At 37.2% G+C, this 21,860-nt stretch overlaps 1 protein-coding gene and 1 non-coding gene across 2 annotated transcripts in view; one reads left to right on the top strand and one right to left on the bottom strand.

Moving 5' to 3' along the window:
- CTNNA3 (catenin alpha 3) overlaps positions 1-19,570 on the bottom strand; it is a 1,729,751-nt gene extending 1,710,181 nt beyond the window's left edge. The window contains 2 exon segments of the mRNA XM_036828186.1: positions 17,230-17,324; positions 19,376-19,570. Coding sequence (XP_036684081.1) covers positions 17,230-17,324; positions 19,376-19,421 — 141 coding nt within the window. The 5' untranslated portion in view covers positions 19,422-19,570.
- A 458-nt stretch (positions 19,571-20,028) lies between these two features.
- Positions 20,029-20,110, top strand: TRNAS-UGA. The gene has a single exon. It is a non-coding gene; the product is annotated as a tRNA-Ser (tRNA).
- Positions 20,111-21,860: the final 1,750 nt, after the last annotated feature.

Raw genomic sequence — 21,860 nt, 5'->3', positions numbered from 1 at the left:
ATTTTAATTGGAATTGCAACTAATTTATACATTAAGCGAAAACTGACATATTCATTAACATGTTCCATCCAATACGGGATACACCTCCATTTATTCAGCTTATCTTGTCTTAGGGTTTCAAAGTTTTTGCCACGGAGATTTTGTGTATTCCTAGATATGTTAAAGATATTGGTATATAATGAATGGGTCTTTTTATTATATTTTCTAGTTGGTTGTGATGGGTATAGAGAAATACTATTAATTTTGTAAGCTGATCTCATATCTGGCAATCTCGCAGAACTTTCCTTAGTTTTACATTTCTCGGTTGATTCCTATGTCATCTACAAATGACAACAGTGCTCCTTTTATACCCCGCTCTCTGTTCCCTCAGACATACCAGCCTGGGCCCCTCTGAACTTGTTTCTTTTATTCAATGCCCAGCTCAGTCAAACACTGTCTTTTACAAGTCTTACCTAATTGCCTGGCCTCATCTACAACCATCAATCAGTGCTCCTTGTTCCCCACCTAACTTAAATGCCAAGTTAAATGTGCCAACCACATGCTTCTATAGCACTTTCTACATACCTCTATTATACAACGTAGCACTTTGTATCAAAATTACTTGTTAACATGTTTCTCCGCAAAAGAATGAACTCTACCATATCTTACCCATGCTTATCAGACTAGCACCAAGCATGGTACCTAATACATAATACTCACTCAATAAATGGTTGCTAAGTAAATGAATAAATTTAATAGGTCAAAGTGTTGCACACTGCTCACTCTGCACATGGAGAGAACAGATAAGTATAAATATAATCACTTATATGAGTAACTTATGATAAACAGCTTTCTTGGAGTCAATAAACATTTGCCCAAAATCCCAAAAATTATACAAAATAAGAATAAAGCCCAATCATGCTTTTTTTTTTTTTTTTTTTTTGGCCGCCCCGCGCAGCTTGTGGGATTTTAGTTCCTCAATCAGGAGTCGAACCTAGGCCCTCAGCAGGGAGAACACGGAGTTCTAACCACTGGACCACCAGGGAATTCCCTTCTTTATTTTTCAGTTTAGTATTTTAAGTTATGATGTCTAAGAACTAAGCACATTCGCAGATTACAAGAAAAATATTAAATGAGCTTATAATTAATAGTACACTAATATATGCTTTACAAATTTCTAGGAAATCTGTAATATTATAAAGACAATAAAAATAAAATTACCAAAGATAACTTCCTCTGAAAGACAGTTTTTTATACGTTTGAGTTTTAAGAAAAGAAAAAATTAAACAGGAATCTGAGATAATGCCTTCTTAAAACATCTTTTCCATAAAAATTTAAATTTTAAAGTTTAAACGTAAATGTAGGGAAAAGTAGAGCCAGTTTTCCATTAACATGAAATATAAACAATTTAAGCATTATTAGTCACAAAAATGAAGAGCTAAAACCAGGAATCTCAGCAACTGTACAAAGATGGCTCTAGAGTTAAACAAACACAAATAGCACCTCTAAAAGTAATATCTTACAGTTATTGAAGATGTATTATGTCAGACATTATCCTAGCACTTTAGATATAAAGTAATGCTCACATCTATAAATTATAATTTAGATATAATGTAATGCTCACATTTCTAAATTAGACACTGTTAGATTATTAGGCTGTTAGATTAGCTAATCTAAGCTCAAAGGTATTTATTTGCCAAAGACAGAACGCTAATAAGTGGAGAGATGGTTTATCTGATTCCACAGGCCCTCTATTAACCCCTAAACTCAAGTAAGCAAGCACCTCTATGCTGAGATTAAAGGCAAGGAAAAGGAAAATACCATCTTCAATTATTTATCATAGTCTCCAAATTCCTGCCTTTAAAGGCTTTAAGATAGGACCTGAAAACACTGTGAAAATATTTAACGGAAGAAGTGAATCAAAAAGGACCAGAACAGAAGAATGAGACACTGAGCAGCAAAAGGTCAGTAAACTGAGGAGATGGGAAGTACATACACCTAAAAGGAGGTCTCAAAAGGAAAAGACGTGAAATGAAAAACACAAAATTGTAATAAATTATCATTTTTAAGCACCAACAATTGCCTGCTTCACAGTTTTCCCAAATTTATCTATGCCTCTTTGACAACATGAGAAGATATTAGTAAGTATATTCAAAAATAATACTGTAGGCAAGGAACTGCTCCCTCCTCTCTCCTTCTAAAAAGATAACCTTCCACAGTACAAATGTGGAAAATGAAGAGAATTAAATTATGAACTTTTAAGCAGCAACATACTTTTAATGACATTTACAAAGTACTTTCATGGAATAATGCTTATTCCATAATGTTAAGTCCAAAAAAGACCAATGTTTAAAACTGTATAGATCATATTTTCTAAAATTTGTAAAAGTATGCAATCTGTATATCTGATTGACAGAATGAGACAACAAATTTGGCTTAACTGCTACCCACAACTAACCAAAGCTGGCGAGAATCTGCTTTCCAGAGAGAACGTTGCTTCCTTTGAAGCTTCCTTATTAATTTCTAAATCTCATTTACAAAATAAACAAACAGCTGTTAATAAGAAAAGCAGGAATTTGAAGGCAATCTAATTTTTAAAAAATTAGAGTTTTAGGAGAAAATGAAAAGATAAAAGCAGTCTCTGGCCCTTTCCCCACTCCCTTTTCTTTTACTCCCCCCAACCCCAACCAATGGTACCAGAAATTATTCTCCATGAAATGCCACCCACTTTAAGCCCTGTTCAAAGGAGAATCTCCATCATGGAATGACAATGATGATCATCCTATAGCATGTGACAAATGAGAGCATAATGCGCTGGTTAAAAAAAAAAAAAAAGCAGAAACATTTACAGATCCATTAACTTATTTGTTAAATGAACCATTTCTTTATGAGATATGCCTACTCTGTAGCCTATGTTTTCAAAGTCCTGTAGCAGTACACTTCTAAATATACTAAAACAAAAAACAATAAAGACAATGGTAATCTAATTTTTGAATACTATGTTCTAGTTTAATTTCTACATTGCTAGATTCAAAGAACACAATAGGAAGGAAGGATATTAATATCCTTTTGTGATTTTCTGATAAGAAAATATAAACTGTGTACAGTGCAGTTCTGAAGGAATTGAATGGTCAGAATATAATAAATTGGCTGATTTCCACAATGGCTGATACATTAAGCCAAATTTTGAAGCCAATGTACAAGTTTATGTCCTAAGAAAAGAATCAGTATCAAGACTTGGTAATCTTTTGGGGATAATAAAAATGTTTCGGAACTGGATAGTGGTGATGGTTGCACAACACTGTGAGTGTACTAAATGCCACTGAATTGTTCACTTTAAAATGGTTAATTTTTGTTTTGTCAATTTCATGTCAATTAAAAAAATATGTAAAAGTAAAACCAGAAATCAGCACAACTTTCGCAATTTCCAAGCCCTTTTAAGATTCTTGCTCCTCACATTTTAGAAGACGAAAAAAACTTTTAAAAGGAAAATGTTAGATTTCTTATGTATAACCCTATGGTCAAATAATCTTGAATGCTAACCTCGCAAAAGTATTTAATTTGATTGGTGTCTCCCACCCACCTGTTTCTTCATCTACTCTCCCTTCTCTCGTGGAGGGACAGTCCCAGTCTGACTTTGCACGGTATTCGTAATTCTAGAGAAATTTTCAAAAATTCCTGAGTAAAACTTTACGCATATATCTGAGTGGTACATAGTCTTAGAAAAGAAAGTGTCATAAAATCTCAAAAATCATAATTTTTACAACCATTGTTGACTTTATCTTCTTGATGAGTAAAAACCTTATGTTACTAATTTCACCCAAACTGAGAAGCCACTTTATGTGTTCTAAGCACTTATTATTGATATAACTTCCTAATTAAAAATGCACTCTGCTTTAAGATAAAAAAAATAATAAATAAGAGCCCATCAGTGATACAATGGCCTTACTTCTTACTACATATTTACTCGAATAATGAGCCAACAACACAAAAATTGGGCAGCGGTTTTGTAATTGAGATATTCTCATAGAGAATAAAATTAGATAAAATTTCTTCTAACTTACAGTCTCTCTCACAACATGTTAGTTTCTCATTATCTTTTCATTTGTCCATGTAACTCTATAAGACCTGAGTATTACAACTGTGCATTGTAACTTATCAAGAAAATATTAAGAAATAGGTTAAGGATGGCAAATTGATCACACCCTTATCTTCTCTCCCTCTCAAGACTCCATTAAAATTGTACAATTGAGCAAACAAGTCCAGCTCCTAAATGATCAGACAGCAAACACACAAAACCTGGGAGAGTGTTTATGGGAGAAACGCACCAAGATGGGAAAAATAGTGGGTTCACAGTCCCCTGTTGCCTATTATATAGCTAAAAATGTAAATGGTTAGCTATGTGACACAGGTACTTGCTCAAAAATAAAAAATAATAATGCAGTAGAAACTGTAATGAGTTACCCGTGTACCTGTATTACACATATTTATTTAAATTTTTAATTTAAAAATCAGTAAAATTCAGTTTTGAAAAAGCTGAGATTAAAAAATGAACTGGCCCACATAAATTTTCTTTGACAAGTTGCTACTATACTTCCAGTTCAAAAGATTTGATTTTTCCTGAGAGGGTACCAAGTCAAATCATGATAAATCTATTTGAATGTGTCAAAGGCATTTCAAATATTATATACATCTACAGTGGAATTCTGTATTCCTCAACACTCACCCTCAACCTGCTCTCCATTCCTGAGATCATACCCATATCCCACCTCAGTGCCTTTATTCAACATTTAGGGAAGAGGCTGTTCTCTGCTTGGAGAAGGGCCACAAGGAGGACTTCTGGCGATATGTATTCTCTTCTATTGCTCGAAACAATTCATTAATGGCCCTAAACTTGTACTTGCCACTTAGCAAAGGAAGAGCTGGACTCACCTTCCTTGAAAAGTACCTACTGACACACCTTCCTTAGAAAATAGTTTAGCAACATATTTTTTTTCCTTTTTGAATTTTTGAAGCTTATTTATTTTTTTATACAGTAGGCTCTTATTAGTTATCCATTTTATACATATTAGTGTATATATGTCAATCCCAATCTCACAATTCATCACATCACCACCACCATCCCCCGCCGCTTTCCCCCCTTGGTGTCCATTCATTTGTTCTCTACATCTGTGTCTCAATTTCTACCCTACAAACCAGTTCATCTGTACCATTTTTCTAGGTTCCACATATATGTGTTAATATACGATATGTTTTTCTCCTTCTGACTTACTTCATTCTGTATGACAGTCTCTAGATTCATCCACGTCTCTACAAATGACCCAATTTCATTCCTTTTTATGGCTGAGTAATATTCCATTGTATATATGTACCACTTCTTCTTTATCTATTCATCTGTTGCTGGGCATTTAGATTGCTTCCATGACCTGGCTATTGTAAACAGTGCAGCAATGAACATTGGGGTGCATGTGTCTTTCTGAATTATGGTTTTCTCTGGGTATATGCCCAGTAGTGGGATTGCTGGGTCATATGGTAATTCTATCTTTAGTTCTTTAAGGAACCTCCATACTGTTCTCCATAGTGGCTGTATCAATTTACATTCCCACCAACAGTGCAAGAGGGTTCGCTTTTCTCCAAACCTTCTCCAGCATTTGTTGTTTGTAGATTTTCTAATGATGCCCATTCTAACTGGTGTGAGGTGATTCCTCATTGTAGTTTTGATTTGCATTTCTCTAATAATTAGTGATGTTGAGCAGCTTTTCATGTGCTTCTTGGCCATCTGTATGTCTTCTTTGGAGAAATGTCTATTTAGGTCTTCTGCTCATTTTTGGATTGGGTTGTCTGTTTTTTTAATATTGAGCTGCATGAGCTGTTTATATATTTTGGAGATTAATCCTTTGTCCGTTGATTCGTTTGCAAATATTTTCTCCCATTCTGAGGGCTGTCTTTTCATCTTGTTTGTAGTTTCCTTTGCTTTGCAAAAGCTTTTAAGTTTCATTAGGTCCCGTTTGTTTATTTTTGTTTTTATTTCCATTACTCTAGGAGGTGGATCAAAAAAATCTTGCTGTGATTTATGTCAAAAAGTGTTCTTCCTATGTTTTCCTCTAAGAGTTTTATAGTGTCCAGTCTTACTTTTAGGTCTCTAATCCATTTTGAGTTTATTTTTGTGTATGGTGTTAGGGAGTGTTCTAATTTCATTCTTTTACATGTGGCTGTCCAGTATTCCCAGCACCATTTATTGAAGAGACTGTCTTTTCTCCATTGTATATCCCTGCCTCCTTTGTCATAGATTAGTTGACCATAGGTACGTGTGTTTATCTCTGGGCTTTCTATCTTGTTCCATTGATCTATATTTCTGTTTCTGTGCCAGTGCCATATTGTCTTGATTACTGTAGCTTTGTAGTATAGTCTGAAATCAGAGAGTCTGATTTCTCCAGATCCGTTTTTTTTCCCTCAAGACTGCTTTGGCTATTCGGGGTCTGTTGTGTCTCCATACAAATTTTAAGATTTTTTTGTTCTACTTCTGTAAAAAATGCCACTGGTAATTTGATAGGGATTGCATTGAATCTGTAGATTGCTTTGGGTAGTATAGTCATTTTCACAATATTGATTCTTCTAATCCAAGAACATGGTATATCTCTCCATCTATTTGTATCATCTTTAACTTCTGTCATCAGTGTCTAATACTTTTCTGCACACAGGTCTTATGTCTCCCTAGGTAGGTTTATTCCTAGGTATTTTATTCTTTTTGTTGCAATGGTAAATGAAAGTGTTTCCTTAATTTCTCTTTCAGATTTTTCATCATTAGTGCATAGGAATGCAAGAGATTTCTGTGCATTAATTTTGTATCCTGCAACTTTACCAAATTCATTGATTAGCTCTAGTAGTTTTCTGGTGGCATTTTTAGGATTCTCTATGTATAGTATCATGTCATCTTCAACCAGTGACAGTTTTACTTCTCCTTTTCCAACTTGGATTCCTTTTATTTCTATTTCTTCTCTGATCGCCATGGCTAGGACTTCCAAAACTATGTTGAATAACAGTGGTGAGAGTGGACATCCTTGTCTTGTTCCAGATCTTAGAGGAAATGGTTTGTTTTCCACCATTGAGAATGATGTTCGCTGTGGGTTTGTCATATATGGCCTTTATTATGTTGAGGTAACTTCCCTCTATGCCTACTTTCTGGAGAGTTTTTACCATAAATGGGTGTTGAATTTTGTCAAAAGCTTTTTCTGCATCTATTGAGATGATCATATGGTTTTTATTCTTCAGTTTGTTAATATGGTGTATCACATTGACTGATTTGCGTATATTGAAGAATCCTTGCATCCCTGGGATAAATCCCACTTGATCATGGTGTATGATCTTTTTAACGTGTTGTTGGATTCTGTATGCTAGTATTTTGTTGAGGATTTTTGCACCTATATTCATCAGTGATATTGGTCTGTAATTTTCTTTTTTTGTACTATCTTTATCTGGTTTTGGTATCAGGGTGAAGGTGGCCTCATAGAATGAGTTTGGGAGTGTTCCTTCCTCCATAATTTTTTGGAAGAGTTTCAGAAGGATGGGTGTTAGCTCTTCTCTAAATATTTGATACAATTCACCTGTGAAGCCATCTGGTCCTGGACTTTTGTTTGTTGGAAGATTTTTAATCACAGTTTCAATTTCATTCCTTGTGATTGGTCTGTTCATATTTTCTGTTTCTTCCTGGTTCAGTCTTGGAAGTTTATACCTTTCTAAGAATGTGTCCATTTCTTCCAGGTTGTCCATTTTATTGGCATAGAGTTGCTTGTAGTAGTCTCTTAGGATGCTTTGTATTTCTGTGGTGTCTGTTGTAACTTCCCCTTTTTCATTTCTAATTTTATTGCTTTGAGTCCTCTCCCTCTTTTTCTTGATGAATCTGGCTAACGGTTTATCACTTTTGTTTATCTTCTCAAATAACCAGCTTTTAGTTTTATGGATCTTTGCTATTGTTTCCTCTGTTTCTATTTCATTTGTTTCTGCTCTGATCTTTATGATTTCTTTCCTTCGGCTAACTTTGGGCTTTGTTTGTTCTTCTTTCTCTAGTTCCTTTAGGTGTAAGGTTAGATTGTTTATTTGAGATTTTTCTTGTTTCTTGAGGTAGGCTTGTATTGCTATAAACTTCCCTCTCAGAACTGCTTTTGCTGCATCCCATAGGTTTTGGATCATCGTGTTTTCATTGTCATTTGTCTCTAGGTATTTTCTGATTTCCTCTTTGACTTCTTCAGTGATCTCTTGGTTATTTAGTAATGTATTGTTTAGCCTCCACGTCTTTGTGTTTTTTACCTTTTTTTCCCTGTAATTCATTTCTAATCTCATAGCATTGTGGTCAGAAAAGATGACTGATATGATTTCAATTTTCTTAAATTTACTGAGGCTTCATTTCTGCCCCAAGATGTGATCTATCCTGGAGAATGTTCCGTGCACACTTGAGAAGAAAGTGTAACCTGCTGTTTTTGGATGGAATGTCCTATAAATATCAATTAAATCTATCTGGTCTATTGTGTCATTTAAAGCTTGTGTTTCCTCATTAATTTTCTGTTTGGATGAACTGTCCATTGGTGCGAGGTGTTAATGTCCCCCACTAGTATTGTGTTACTGTTGATTTCCTCTTTTATAGCTGTTAGCAGTTGCCTTATATATTGAGGTGCTCCTATGTTGGGTGCATATATATTTATAATTGTTATATCTTCTTCTTGGATTGATCCCTTGATCATTATGTAGTGTCCTTCCTTGTCTCTTGTAACATTCTTTATTTTAAAGTCTATTTTATCTGATATGAGAATTGCTACTCCAGTTTTCTTTTGATTTCCATTTACATGGAATATCTTTTTCCACCCCTCACTTCCAGTCTGTATATGCCCCTAGGTCTGAAGTGGGTCTCTTGTAGACAGCATATATATGGGTCTTGTTTCTGTATCCATTCAGCAAGCCTGTGTCTTTTGGTTGGAGCATTTAATCCATTCACGTTTAAGGTAATTATCGATATGTATGTTCCTATGACCATTTTCTTAATTGTTTTGGGTTTGTTTTTGTAGGTCCTTTTCTTCTCGTGTTTCCCACTTAGAGAAGTTCCTTTAACATTTGTTGTAGAGCTGGTTTGGTGGTGCTGAATTCTCTTAGCTTTTGCTTGTCTGTAAAGCTTTTGATTTCTCCATCGAATCTGAATGAGGTCCTTGCCGGGTGGAGTAATCTTGGTTGTAGCTTCTTCCCTTTCATCACTTTAAATATGTCATGCCACTCCCTTCTGGCTTGTAGAGCTTCTGCTGAGAAATCAGCTGTTAACCTTATGGGAGTTCCCTTGTATGTTATTTGTCATTTTTCTCTTGCTGCTTTCAGTAATTTTTCTTTGTCTTTAATTTTTGCCAATTTGATTACTATGTGTCTCAGCATGTTTCTCCTTGGGTTTATCCTGTATGGGACTCTCTGCGCCTCCTGGACTTGGGTGGCTATTTCCTTTCCCATGTTAGGGAAGTTTTCGACTATAATCTCTTCAAAGATTTTCTCGGGTCCTTTCTCTCTCTCTTCTCCTTCTGGGACCCCTATAATGTGAATGTTGTTGCATTTAATGTTGTCCCAGAGGTCTCATAGGCTGTCTTCATTTCTTTTCATTCTTGTTTCTTTATTCTGTTCCATGGCAGTGAATTCCACCATTCTGTCTTCCAGGTCACTTATCTGTTCTTCTGCCTCAGTTATTCTGCTATTGATTCCTTCTAGTGTAGTTTTCATTTCAGTTATTGTACTGTTCTTCTCTGTTTGTTTGTTCTCTAATTCTTCTAGGTCTTTGTTAAACATTTCTCGATCTTTGCCTCCATTTATTTTCTGTGGTCCTGGATCATCTTCACTGTCATTATTCTGAATTCTTTTTCTGGAAGCTTGCCTATTTCCACTTCATTTAGTTGTTTTTCTGGAGTTTTATCTTGTTCCTTCATCTGGTACATAGCCCTCTGCCTTTTCATCTTGTCTATCTTTCTGTGAATGTGGTTTTTGTTCCACAGGCTGCAGGACTGTAGTTCTTCTTGCTTCTGCCCTCTGGTGAATGAGGCTATCTAAGAGGCTTGTGCAAGTTTCCTGATGGAAGGGACTGGTGGTTGGTAGAGCTGGCTGTTGCTCTGGTGGGCAGAACTCAGTAAAACTTTAATCCACTTCTCCTCTGATGGGTGGGACTGGGTTCCCTCCCTGTTGCTTGTTTGGCCTGAGGTGACCCAATACTGGAGCCTACCAGGGTTCTTTGGTGGGGCTAATAGCGGTCTCTGGGAGGGCTCACACCAAGGAGTACCTCCCAGAACTTCTGCTGCCAGTGTCTTTGTCCTCATGGCGAGACACAGCCACCCCCTGCCTCTTCAGGAGACCCTCCAACACTAGCAGGTAGGTCTGGTTCAGTCTCCTGTGGGGTCACTGCTTCTTCCCCTGGGTCCCAATGCGCACACTACTTTGTGTGTGCCAAAAGTGGAGTCTCTCTTTCCCCCAGTCCTGTCAAAGGCCTGCAATCAAATCCCGCTAGCCTTCAAAGTCTGATTCTCTAGGAATTCCTCCTCCCGTTGCCGGACCCCCAGGTTGGGAAGCCTGACGTGGGGCTCAGAACCTTCACTCCAGTGGGTGGACTTCTGTGGTATAAGTCTTCTCCAGTCTGTGAGTCACCCACCCAGCAGTTATGGGATTTGATTTTATTGTGATTGTGCCACTCTTACCATCTCATTGTGGCTTCTCCTTTGTCTTTGGATGTGGGGTATCTTTTCTGGTGAGTTCCAGTGTCTTCCAGTCGATGATTGTTCAGCAGTTAGTTGTGATTCCGGTGCTCTCACAAGAGGGAGTGAGAGCACCTCATTCTACTCCACCATCTTGAACCAATCTCAGCAACATCTTTCATTACTGGAACATGTTGCCCAGAAATACCCCATGATTAGCCCTTCCCATCACTCCAAGTGTTTTACTCCTTCCTACCATATTTACTTTTCTTCCTGAGAGCCATTAAGGAAAACGCCACCTTCTCCATCCCATTACTTGCCATTGATGTTTTAGTCACACTTATAAGTGAACATTCTGGGAGCTCCCTCATGGCCAGAACCTAAATTTGACACTGGCCTTAAGAGATTAAAAAACAAAAGCAGAAGCCACAGTCCCTATCCTTCAAACTAAAAGTTTCCCTTTCCGTGAAAAGGCTGCACCTGGACCATTAAGAAGGAGACAGATTTTCAGAAAACACTTACCCTCCACCAGGGAATTTATTTTGTCTCATAACAACCACACTGGGATTGTTTTTATTATGTCCAGCCTAAACTCTTCCAGGAGCAGTTTCAGTTCCTTCTATCATTTATGTAATACCCACTTATAGACTTGAGATCTTATTAAATAACTCTTTCCCTTTCTCTTTTTCTGGCCAATCAATTAAACTTCCTTTAACCTTTGTTCAGGTATTAATGCTACATTTTAATTAATTCAAATTATTTGTCTTTTTTTAAAAAATATTAACCTAAGAACTGTGTGAAGATGGACCACAACTATGGTCAGAATCAGTGTGCAGATGGGACTGAAAGATCAACAATCATATAACGTATTCTGAATCTGGAAGCGAGAGTTGAAGAATCTGCTGTTGCTGGGAATTCAAATCAAACAGATAAAAATTTATTGAGTGCTTACCTAGGACAAGCCTCCAGTAAGGACACATACAAAGAAATATAAGACTCAAAAACATATCTGATCCTGAAAAAGTGAATAATCTAGCAGAAGAAAATAATATGAAGGATTTTACCTATTGCAAAAAGGACAATTCACATAACAGTTAATTAGTCAAAACAACAAGAAGATACTTTTCATTGTTTATTATCAAAATTTAGCAGAATGTTAAGAGTGTGGGCATAAGAAAGTCAAGAGTGCAGAGAAACAGATACTAAGACACTTTCGGTGGGAAAACAAATTGGGAAAACATCTCTGAAGGGCAATTTGACAACAAGTACCAATACCTTTTTTAAAATACATACTTTTGACCAGAAATTACATATCTAGGGATTTTTCCCAAAGAAATAACCAGCCTAGTATTTAAAGATGCATGTGTACAAGGAAGCAAGCAACATAGCTTGTAACCATGAATAACTACAAATAATCTAAATGTCCTACGATATGGACATTAAAGTGATGATGTAGCTGGCTAACCATATCAACATGGAAATATCTTTAAGGTAGGGTAAATGGAAAAAAGTAGCTTTATTAAAAGTACGCAGTATTTCTCCAAGTAATATGTATCACTGTTTTGAAAGACAAGCAACGTCCCCCCCAAAAAATTTAAAATTTAAGTTAAAATTTAAAAAATTAAAAAAATAAAAAAATAAAGACGAGCCATGTCCCCACACATTCTAATATGAAAGGCCTAGAACAAGGCCTGAAAATGTGAATTTTCAACATGCCCCCCCCACGCACACACAGATACATACATGCACACATTCACCTGGGTAATCCTGGTGCAGGTGTCCTGCAGAGGGCCCTCTGAAAAATGGTGCATTAACATATCTCAAATTTGGGAAAGAGTGTATGTGCAAAATAGAAACACGATAAAATAAGAATCTACAGGAACATATGTATATGTATAACTGATTCACTTTGTTATAAAGCAGAAACTAACACACCATTGTAAAGCAATTATACTCCAATAAAGATGTTATAAAAAAAAAAAAGAATCTACAGTCTGGAACTGATGTTGACTTAGGAAGATTAAGAGACAAAAGAATAAGAAAATGAAATATAATACATCTACTCGGACTATCATGCAACCATTAAAACAATAACCACGGTGACACGAACAGAGAATATGATATATTTTTAACACCAAAAAAAGGAACCCCACAAAAATCTAGTTCAAAAATGGGCAAAGGAATTTGTGACAACATAGATGGCCCTTGAGGGCATAATGTTAAGTAATGTCTTTCTCAGACAGAGAAAGACAAATACTGTATGATATCACTAATATGTGGAATATTTTTAAAGCTGTATTCGTGAAAATAGAGACTAGAATGGTGGTTACCAAGGGCTGGGGGTAGGGAAATTGGGGAGATGTTATTTAAGGGAACAAACTTGCAACTAGTAGATAAATAAGTCCTGGAGATCTGATGCACAACATAGTGACTATAGGAAACACACTGTATTACAGATTTCAAAGAGACTAGATCTTAATTTTTCTCACCATAAAAAATGAAATAATAATTATGTGATGTGATAGAGGTGTTAGTTAATGCTATGATGGTAATCATATTGCAATATATAAATGTATCAAATCAATACATTGTATACCTTAAACCTACACAATGCTATATATCAATTTATTTTTTGATTTTTAAAAATAGGAAAAAGAACTTACATAGACATTTCTTCAAAGGAGATATACTAATGGCCAATAAGCACATGGAAATAGCTCAACATCATTAGTCATTAGGGAAACACAAATCTAACCTACAGTGAGATACCACTTCATACCTACTAAGATGCTATAGTTTTTAAAAATGGAAAATAAGTGTTGGTTAGAATGTAGAAAAATTGGAACCCTCATACATTGCTGATGGGAGTGTAAAATGATGCAGCCACTGGAAAACAGTTTGGCAGTTCCTCAAAGAGTTAAACATAAAAGAACCCTATGACCCCACAATTCCAATCCCAGGTATCTACCCATGAGAACTGAAAACAGATGTTCAAATTCTTGTACATGAATGTTCATAGCAGCATTATTCATAATTATAGCCAAAAAGTAGAAACAACCCAATGGTGAGTAGATAAACAAAATGCAGTATACCTATTCAATGGAATATTATTCAACCTTAAAAAGAAATGAAGTGATACTTGTACACCAATGTTGACAGCACGGTTATTCACAATAAGCAAAAGATAGAAACAACCCAAGTATCCATCATTAGACAAATGGATAAACAAAATGTGGTGCTATACACATACAATGGAATATTATTCCGCCAAAAAAGAAAGGAAATTATGATACATGCTGCAAGACGGATAAACCTTGGAAATATTATGTTAAGTGAAATAAGCCAGACACAAAAGGATAAATATGGTATGAGTCTACTTATACGAGATACCTATAGAGACAGAAAGGAGAACAGAGGTTACCAGGGGCTGGAGGGAGGGAAGGATATTTAATAGGTACAGAATTTCCACTTGGAATGATGAAAAAGTTCTGGAAATGGATAGTGGTGACGGTTGTACAACACTGTAATTGTACTCAATGCCCCTCAATTGTACACTTAAAAATAGTTAAAATGGGGCTTCCCTGGTGGCGCAGTGGTTGAGAATATGCCTGCCAATGCAGGGGACATGGGTTCGAGCCCTGATCTGGGAAGATCCCACATGCCGCGTAGCAACTGGGCCCGTGAGCTACAATTACTGAGCCTGCGCATCTGGAGCCTGTGCTCCGCAACAAGAGAGGCCGCGATAATGAGAGGCCCGCGCACCGCGATGAAGAGCGGCCCCCACTTGCCACGGCTAGAGAAAGCCCTCGCACAGAAATGAAGACCCAACACAGCCATAAATAAATAAATAAATAAATAAAAGAGTAACTGTAGTGCCATGTACACACACAAAAAAAGCTTATTTAAAAAAAAATAGTTAAAATGGCATATTTTATGTTATGCATATTTTATCACAATTTTTAAAGGCAACACAGTAAATTATTGTCAAAACAAACACACAAAAATAAAGAAATGAAGTAGTGATACATTGTATAACCACATATGAACCTTGAAAACATCATGCTAAGTGAAAACTTGGACACAAAAATCCACACATCATATGATTCCATTTATATGCAATGTACAGAGTAGGCAAACCTATAGAGGCAGAAAACAGATTAGTGATTGCCAAAGAATGGAGAGAGTGGAGAAGTGGGGAATGAGTGCTTAATGGGTACAGGGTTTCCTTCTAGAATGATGAAAATGTTCTGTAGTAGATAATGGTGATGGTTGCACATCATGAATGTACTGGAAGCCCCTGCAGTGTACACTTTAATGGTTAAAATGGTCAATTTTATGTTACATGAATCTACCTCTATAAAACAAAAGCAGAAAAACCATCACACACACAATTAAAACTATGCAAAAACATATGTAAGTATAAGGAGAAAGACAAAGTAGAAATACAAAAAAAAAAAAAGGCTTAGGTGGGTCAGGTTGAGTTTTTTCTATTTTTTCAAACTTTTTATTAACATTATTATATTGTTTTCATAATAAAAAGAGAACTATCAAGTATCAAGTACCTACTAAAAAATTAAGCACTGTACTAGGCATATTCATGAATCATGAGTACTCTCCCACATGCTGGGTGAACAGGAAACATTTGATAGAAACATGGAAGGGAGAGCAAAGGAATCTAGTTATGGGGTGGGGGGACTGAATTCGTTAGTTATGTATTGCTATTTAACAAAAAATCCCAAAACTTGGCTTTAGGAGACATGTCTGTATATTCAATGCATGAGCATAGATGAACTCCCTAAGGTCCACACTTGATTTTCCTATATAATTTAATAGCCCCAAAGAGAAATCAGAATTAATAACAGACAGTATTCTTTTATAAAGAAGCAGGACAGTGTTATAGTTATAATTCCTTAAAGTTATAAGAAAACTGGTCTGTGAGTCTAGTTGTTTCCCAGTCAATTTTAACCATAATCCAATGATCATACCTGTATTTTGATATAATTCTTAAAACTATTTTTATGATCTCTGTTTATAATTTCAGTTGTCTTTATAAATAAACCACCTGGAAACCCCAGTACCATCAATTCTATAGATAGAGCCAGTCCAGACAGTTTTATAAGGCATCAATTCAGTTCTTATAAATAAGCAGGTATAAGATCTCATCCTTAATAAATTTATTCTGCCCTTTTGATATTTAACTGGGCAGTATATTAAGATGTCTTTGGTAGGTCCGGATCTCTGCTGTTCCAAAATCAGTGGATACTACCCTGGAGAACTCAAGGCTGAATATCACACTGGCATCATATCCTTTAAGGAAAGAGGATTCCATCAATCTTGATTGTATTTCTTAATTGGTCATGGCATTAGAGGACTGATTAGGTAGGAAAATCTTATAAATAAGCTGCTCTAGTCCTGACTAGGATATATCTCCAGTCTTCTTAAAACATGTATGTATAAGCAATATAATGACCAAAAAGCAATCCACAACTAATTGCTTAGACTTCAAAAGTACAGTCATTTGCAATGTGGTAATTCCATGATAATCATTTCCATCACTTTTCATGATGCCTGTAATTTAACAACTAAATCTTCATGAGGGTTTTGTTGCCAATAACTTAGTAATTTTTTTTGTCTAACCTGAACTAAGCCCTTTATATATGTTGTCACAAATGTACAGCTAAAAAAAATAAAATAAATAAAAAAAAAACAAATGTACAGCTAGAGTTATTCTCCAGTCAATATAGAATTAAAATCAAGAATTGTCAATGGTGGCTAAGCCTCTCAAACTCTGCAGTTGTTGCCAACTCTACTCCTTTCAAATGAAGTACAAAAGCATACAAGGCAGCTAAGTTTAAATTTCCACACTCTGATCACCTCTCATTGGCTACTATGTGAGTGTATTGTATAGGATGCCCATAAAAATACAATCGTGTAATGGCAAGAACAGGGATTCTGAGAGACTCTGACTGGCCCAGCTTGAGTTGTGTGGTGGGCAGGATTCAAAGATAGCCCCCAAGATCCCTGCCCATCCTGTACACAGCCTATATAATCCTCCTCACTTGAGCAGGATTTGTGATATGATGAATAGTCACCGCTGTAATTACATCATATTATATAAAACTCTACTGTAGTAGACTAGAGAGCAATTCTCCTGCTGCCTTGAAGAAGCCAACTACCATGCTGTAGAGAGGGCCACATGGCAAGGTACAGTGGGCAGCCTCTAGGAACTCAGAGAGGTCCTCCACTGACAGCCAACAAGTCCTGCAACCACAGGAACTGAATTCTGGTAACAAGTAGTGATCTTCGAAGAGGGCCCCAAGCCTTACATGAGACCAAAGTCCCAGTCAGCACCTTGAAAACTGGTAAAAGACCCTGAGCAGAGGACACAGTCAACCCACGACAACACTCCTGAACCACAGAAACTGTAAGATAATAAATTCATGTTGTTTTATGCCACTAAGTTTGTGGTAATTTATTATGCAACAACAGAAAACCAATATAAGTCACATGCCCACCCCTTACCCAGAGCAGGGTGGGATACCTTGATTAACAGGCGAAGTAAGTTTGCATCCAGTGGGGAGGGGTGGTCCTCCTTAAGTGCAACTGAAGTGTCATTACCCGTTGGGACGATGGATACTGGAAAAAAGAACAAAAATCATCCACCACAATATATTCAGCATCTGACATCTCAAAGGCTTTCAACATTCAACTCACAACTCTCCCCCACCGTTGGCTCTCTCTACTGCCATATACGCACTTCTAGATCTACATGCCACTGAGCCAGAGACTAACAAAGAATACACGAGGGCAACAAAATCTAGTAAGAACACTAGGCTAATATAACAAATTATAGTCTTGAATCTGCCACTAATTAGCTATGTGACCTTGGGCAACCACTCATGGGCCACAGTTTCCTATCTGTAAATAAAGGGACTGGACTAGCTTTAATGTTTCTTCCAGCATTAAAATTCTGATTTATTAAAATTCCAGGGGAAAAAACCACCAAAATAATTCAACATAAGTTTTGATTTGCTATAAAAGAACAAAGAAATGTCACACTGCTCCCAAACATATGCCCCATCCCTCTCAGTATTCTGCCTGTGAAAGTGGCATCAAGAAAGTTTGAGTGAAAGCCACAAATATTTGCCTTCCACACCCAGATTGGCTTAATAAAAACTACCACATAAAGGAAAAGAATCTGGGGATGGCATGGAGGAGGAGGCAATCAGAATCACAGGCGCCCTTTACGAAGTAAAATGTCCATGGTTGCAACTCAAGTTTTTATGATGTTATTGTCATGAATGATATTATATTTATGCCGTAATTGGGTTAGAAGATATGTATTTTACTTCTTTTTCTGTTACTTGTCACTCACTACATTAAATGGCAATGCTAAAGACCTAAGGTTGGAAAAGAACTCATTTGGAAATCCACACTTTTTAAAAATAAAACCTATAATAATTTTGATCTCTTGGCTCATTTCAGCAATATAAATCATTTAAAAAGGCAATTTGATTTTTTTTTAAAGCCTACAGTAACTCAAATAAGCTGAAAATTAAATGTTAAATCTAGGCATTTCACTTTTGAAATGCCGCAAAGAAAAATTAATCACAATTGTTCTTACCAAATACACATTAACTTTGTAATATATTCTTTTCCTTTGCTGTCTCCCCTTCCCCTCATCAAAAAAAAAAAAAAAAAAGTCAGTAGAATTTCTGATTGAACTATTTTAACCGCAATCAATTCCCATTACTGTCAAGCTTTTAGGCAAGTGAAGAAAATTCTTAAAAGAGGAAGAGGAAATTAAGGAAGAGTAAGAGAACTTTCTGTTAAATATTATCATTCAACTGCACAGAAGGTAGGAATTTCTAAAAGACTTCAAGATACAACTAATAAATAGTAAGATTAAATTATAGGTTATCTCAGCACACACAGAATCTAAGAGATAAAAAGAAAAAAGACAAAACTTTACTTCTTCTTGGATAGTATCCTATTGGAAAAGTGCAAGTAATGTTCATATAGATAAAATTTATGCCTGGGAATGTCAGGAATAACATTGCTCCCATATAAGATTCATAGAGAAATGGAGACCACCCGTGTAGCTCTGCCAAATTAAAAACAAAAAGAGAAAATTTCTAAAAGCAAAATCTCAAATTAGATAAAACTTATTCTTACAATTCTCAAGTATTTTGCTCTCCTTCCACAATTAAATGGATTTAGACACTTAGCACCTTTATTTAGTTAAGAGAAATGGTACTGAAAAGTCTCAAGACAATTCACCCAAATATCAAGTGAGGTCACTTAACATCTGGCCTTCCAAAAGGCAAGGATTTGCCTTCCTGCCTTAATATGAAATGTAACATTATGAGAAAGATGGAGAAGTTCCCCTGAACAGTTACAAATACTTAAACTAGTAAAAGGTCCCTACTGTTTTCTGGAAATCTTCCATCAACACACAACTTGCTGCTCTCGGGGCGCCACGTGCTACGGAGCTGCGCGTGCGCCCTGGTATCACCGGCGCCAATTCTCGTGCCTCGTTCCCCGCCTCATTCTCTGAGGTGAGTGACCATGGTACAGACCTACCCGGTTCTGAGAACTTTAACGAAATAACGTAAATAAAGCACCTAGCGCAGTAGCTACACTTAACAAGGGAGGAAATTAATGGCATTTAAAGGTAAAATGCAGACCTAATGCACAGAACTTTGTTCTCAAACCACCTGCAAGTGTCCCCATCACTTGAGAAAGCTTGGGAAACACTCGGGACACGATTTCTTCCAGTAGGGCTCAGCAACGAGGGAGTCATTGTGGGGAGAATGAAAGATGACTGCATGAGCAGGAGCCTGCGAGAAGCGAGCCCACGGGCAGCGGCCGACTCCTCACGCCTTCACTCACACCTCCCTCTCATTCCGCAGAAAGAGGAGAGCTCGACGCGACCAACACGGCAAACGCAGCCGGAGACGCAGAAACTTTCCAGCGCGCGGGCCCGGAGCACTAAGCGAGACGAATCTTTGTTTCACAGTTCTCTCGGTGACGTAATGAGGAAGCGGGAGAGCAAAAACCAGGTCAGAGACCAGAAGCCAAGCAGGGTTGCGACTTTCGATTTTCCGAGCGCAGGGAAAGGCTTCTAAGACCCTCCTTTAAAGGCGTGTACTTAAACTACTTAAGGGAGTTTCTATTATTTCTTCACGGGGTAATTCCCGCAATTTGGGCAGTCAGCCCCAGCCACCTCTCACACAGCAGAGCTCGCGGAGGTTGTAAGCCCCGCCCACTCGTGAGGCTGGTGCGCATGTGCCCGGTTGTTTTGACACTAAAGTGTTTCCGCCTTCTTTCCTTTTCCGTGGCAGCGATGGCCGAGTGGTTAAGGCGTTGGACTTGAAATCCAATGGGGTCTCCCCGCGCAGGTTCGAACCCTGCTCGCTGCGGAAGTGGATGACTTCTTTTTACCCACTTCCAGCAGATGCTGTCATAAGATAATCCGTACTCTTCCGGCTGTATTTCCCCTATTTGCCCGCTAAATGGCCCGACTGCAGAGACGTTAAATGTGTCAAAGAAAAGCCAGTAAATGTCAATGCTGTAAACATACGCTGTTTACGCTAATGGGAATAGTCTTTATTCCCTTTATACTAAATAGTAACTAACGGTTCTAGAATCTTGTTCCTTGTTCACAAAATAAAAATAAAATGAAGATAAATATTGGCGGGAATTTTCAGGCTATCACAGACTGAACAAGCTATCATCTCATTAAAACTGATGGCAAGGCTAATGCTACCTCTCCTTCCATCCCAGAATCACCTTCAACGGTTCCCCCACCACATCCAAAAGCGGTGTGAAATGGGAGATAATAAAAACTTTTAAAAGTTCAACTTCTTAAGTATGATAGGTAGATCCACATAATGGAACACTGCATGTAGCCACTAAAATGATATTAATGACATGGGAAGACTTTCCCAATACATTGCTAAATGCAAAAAGTCGAACAGTTTGGAAAACAGTATATATTATGATCACCTTTTTGTTAAAGAATTCATTTATATAACCGTTTATGTGGCAACAATGGCAGAAAAAAAGAGAGTGAATGGGGGCTGGAAAGAAATAACCAAAATGTTAGCAGTAATTATTATCTCTGGGTGGTGGGATTTGGGGGATTTTAATTTTCTTAACAGATAGTTTTTTGCTTAACTGAGCTTTCTAAAATGTGTATATTGATCCAGTATTTTTTTTAGTAATAAAAGGAAATCATGAGGTTAGTCTTTGAGACCCTGCACATCCCCTTTCTGCTCCCTTCGCCCACTTTCACAATCTCCCTCCCACTCCATGCTTTCCAGGTGTTCTTATGGAGTTCCCTAACACCTTAAGGCTATGGATAGCTTTCTGTGGTACCTGAAGTAGATTCCATCCACACAGCCCCCATCCCATTTGAAACTTGACTGAACATACACATTCACCACATTCACATCTTCAGTCCCTCCTCTCTGCACAATTCCCCCTCTCTGCCCAATCACCTCCTCTTCTGCCCCCATTCAAGTCACTTATAAATGACTGTACTAGTTTCCTAGCTGATTTCCTTCCCTCTTTCAGTCAGGATCACATTCAGCAGTCATTAACAGGAAAATCTAACTCTAGTTACTTAAACACATAAGGGGTTTGTTTCAAGAAATCTGGGAATAGGCAATTCTCAGATGGAACAGGGAACAGGGCTCTTTCCAGCTTTCTGCTTGCCATTTTTAATGCATAGGCCTCATCCCCTGCTTGTTGTCTCATTGTCCTAAGATGGTTGCCAAATCTCCAGACCTCACATCAGTATTCAGCTAGAAAGGGGAGAGACAATACCCCTCAGTTTATATGTCATTTACTTGCACTGTGTAACATGGCTACCACTAGCTACAAGGAATTCTAGCAAAGTAAGTGTTTTTAGCTGAGTATATTGCTACCTAAGTCAAAATTAGAATTCCACTGGTAAGGAAGAAAGATGGATGGGTACTGAGTGGGCAACCAAATGTATCTTCCACAGTCTTCTAACAAGAAAGTCAAAAGGCCTTCAAAATAAGTCCCCTGTCTACCTTCCCAGCCTTCCCTTTCTTCTCTCCCATCCATCTCCTTTTATTAGAAGGCCTCCCAGCACTGTATGATGGCTCATGCCTTTGAACCTTTTTACATGTTCACATACAATTA

Source organism: Balaenoptera musculus, chromosome 16, assembly GCF_009873245.2.
Source record: "Balaenoptera musculus isolate JJ_BM4_2016_0621 chromosome 16, mBalMus1.pri.v3, whole genome shotgun sequence".
NCBI lineage: Eukaryota > Metazoa > Chordata > Mammalia > Artiodactyla > Balaenopteridae > Balaenoptera > Balaenoptera musculus.
The sequence above is the reverse complement of the archived record's forward strand: the minus strand, read 5'-3'. Positions and strand labels throughout refer to the sequence as shown.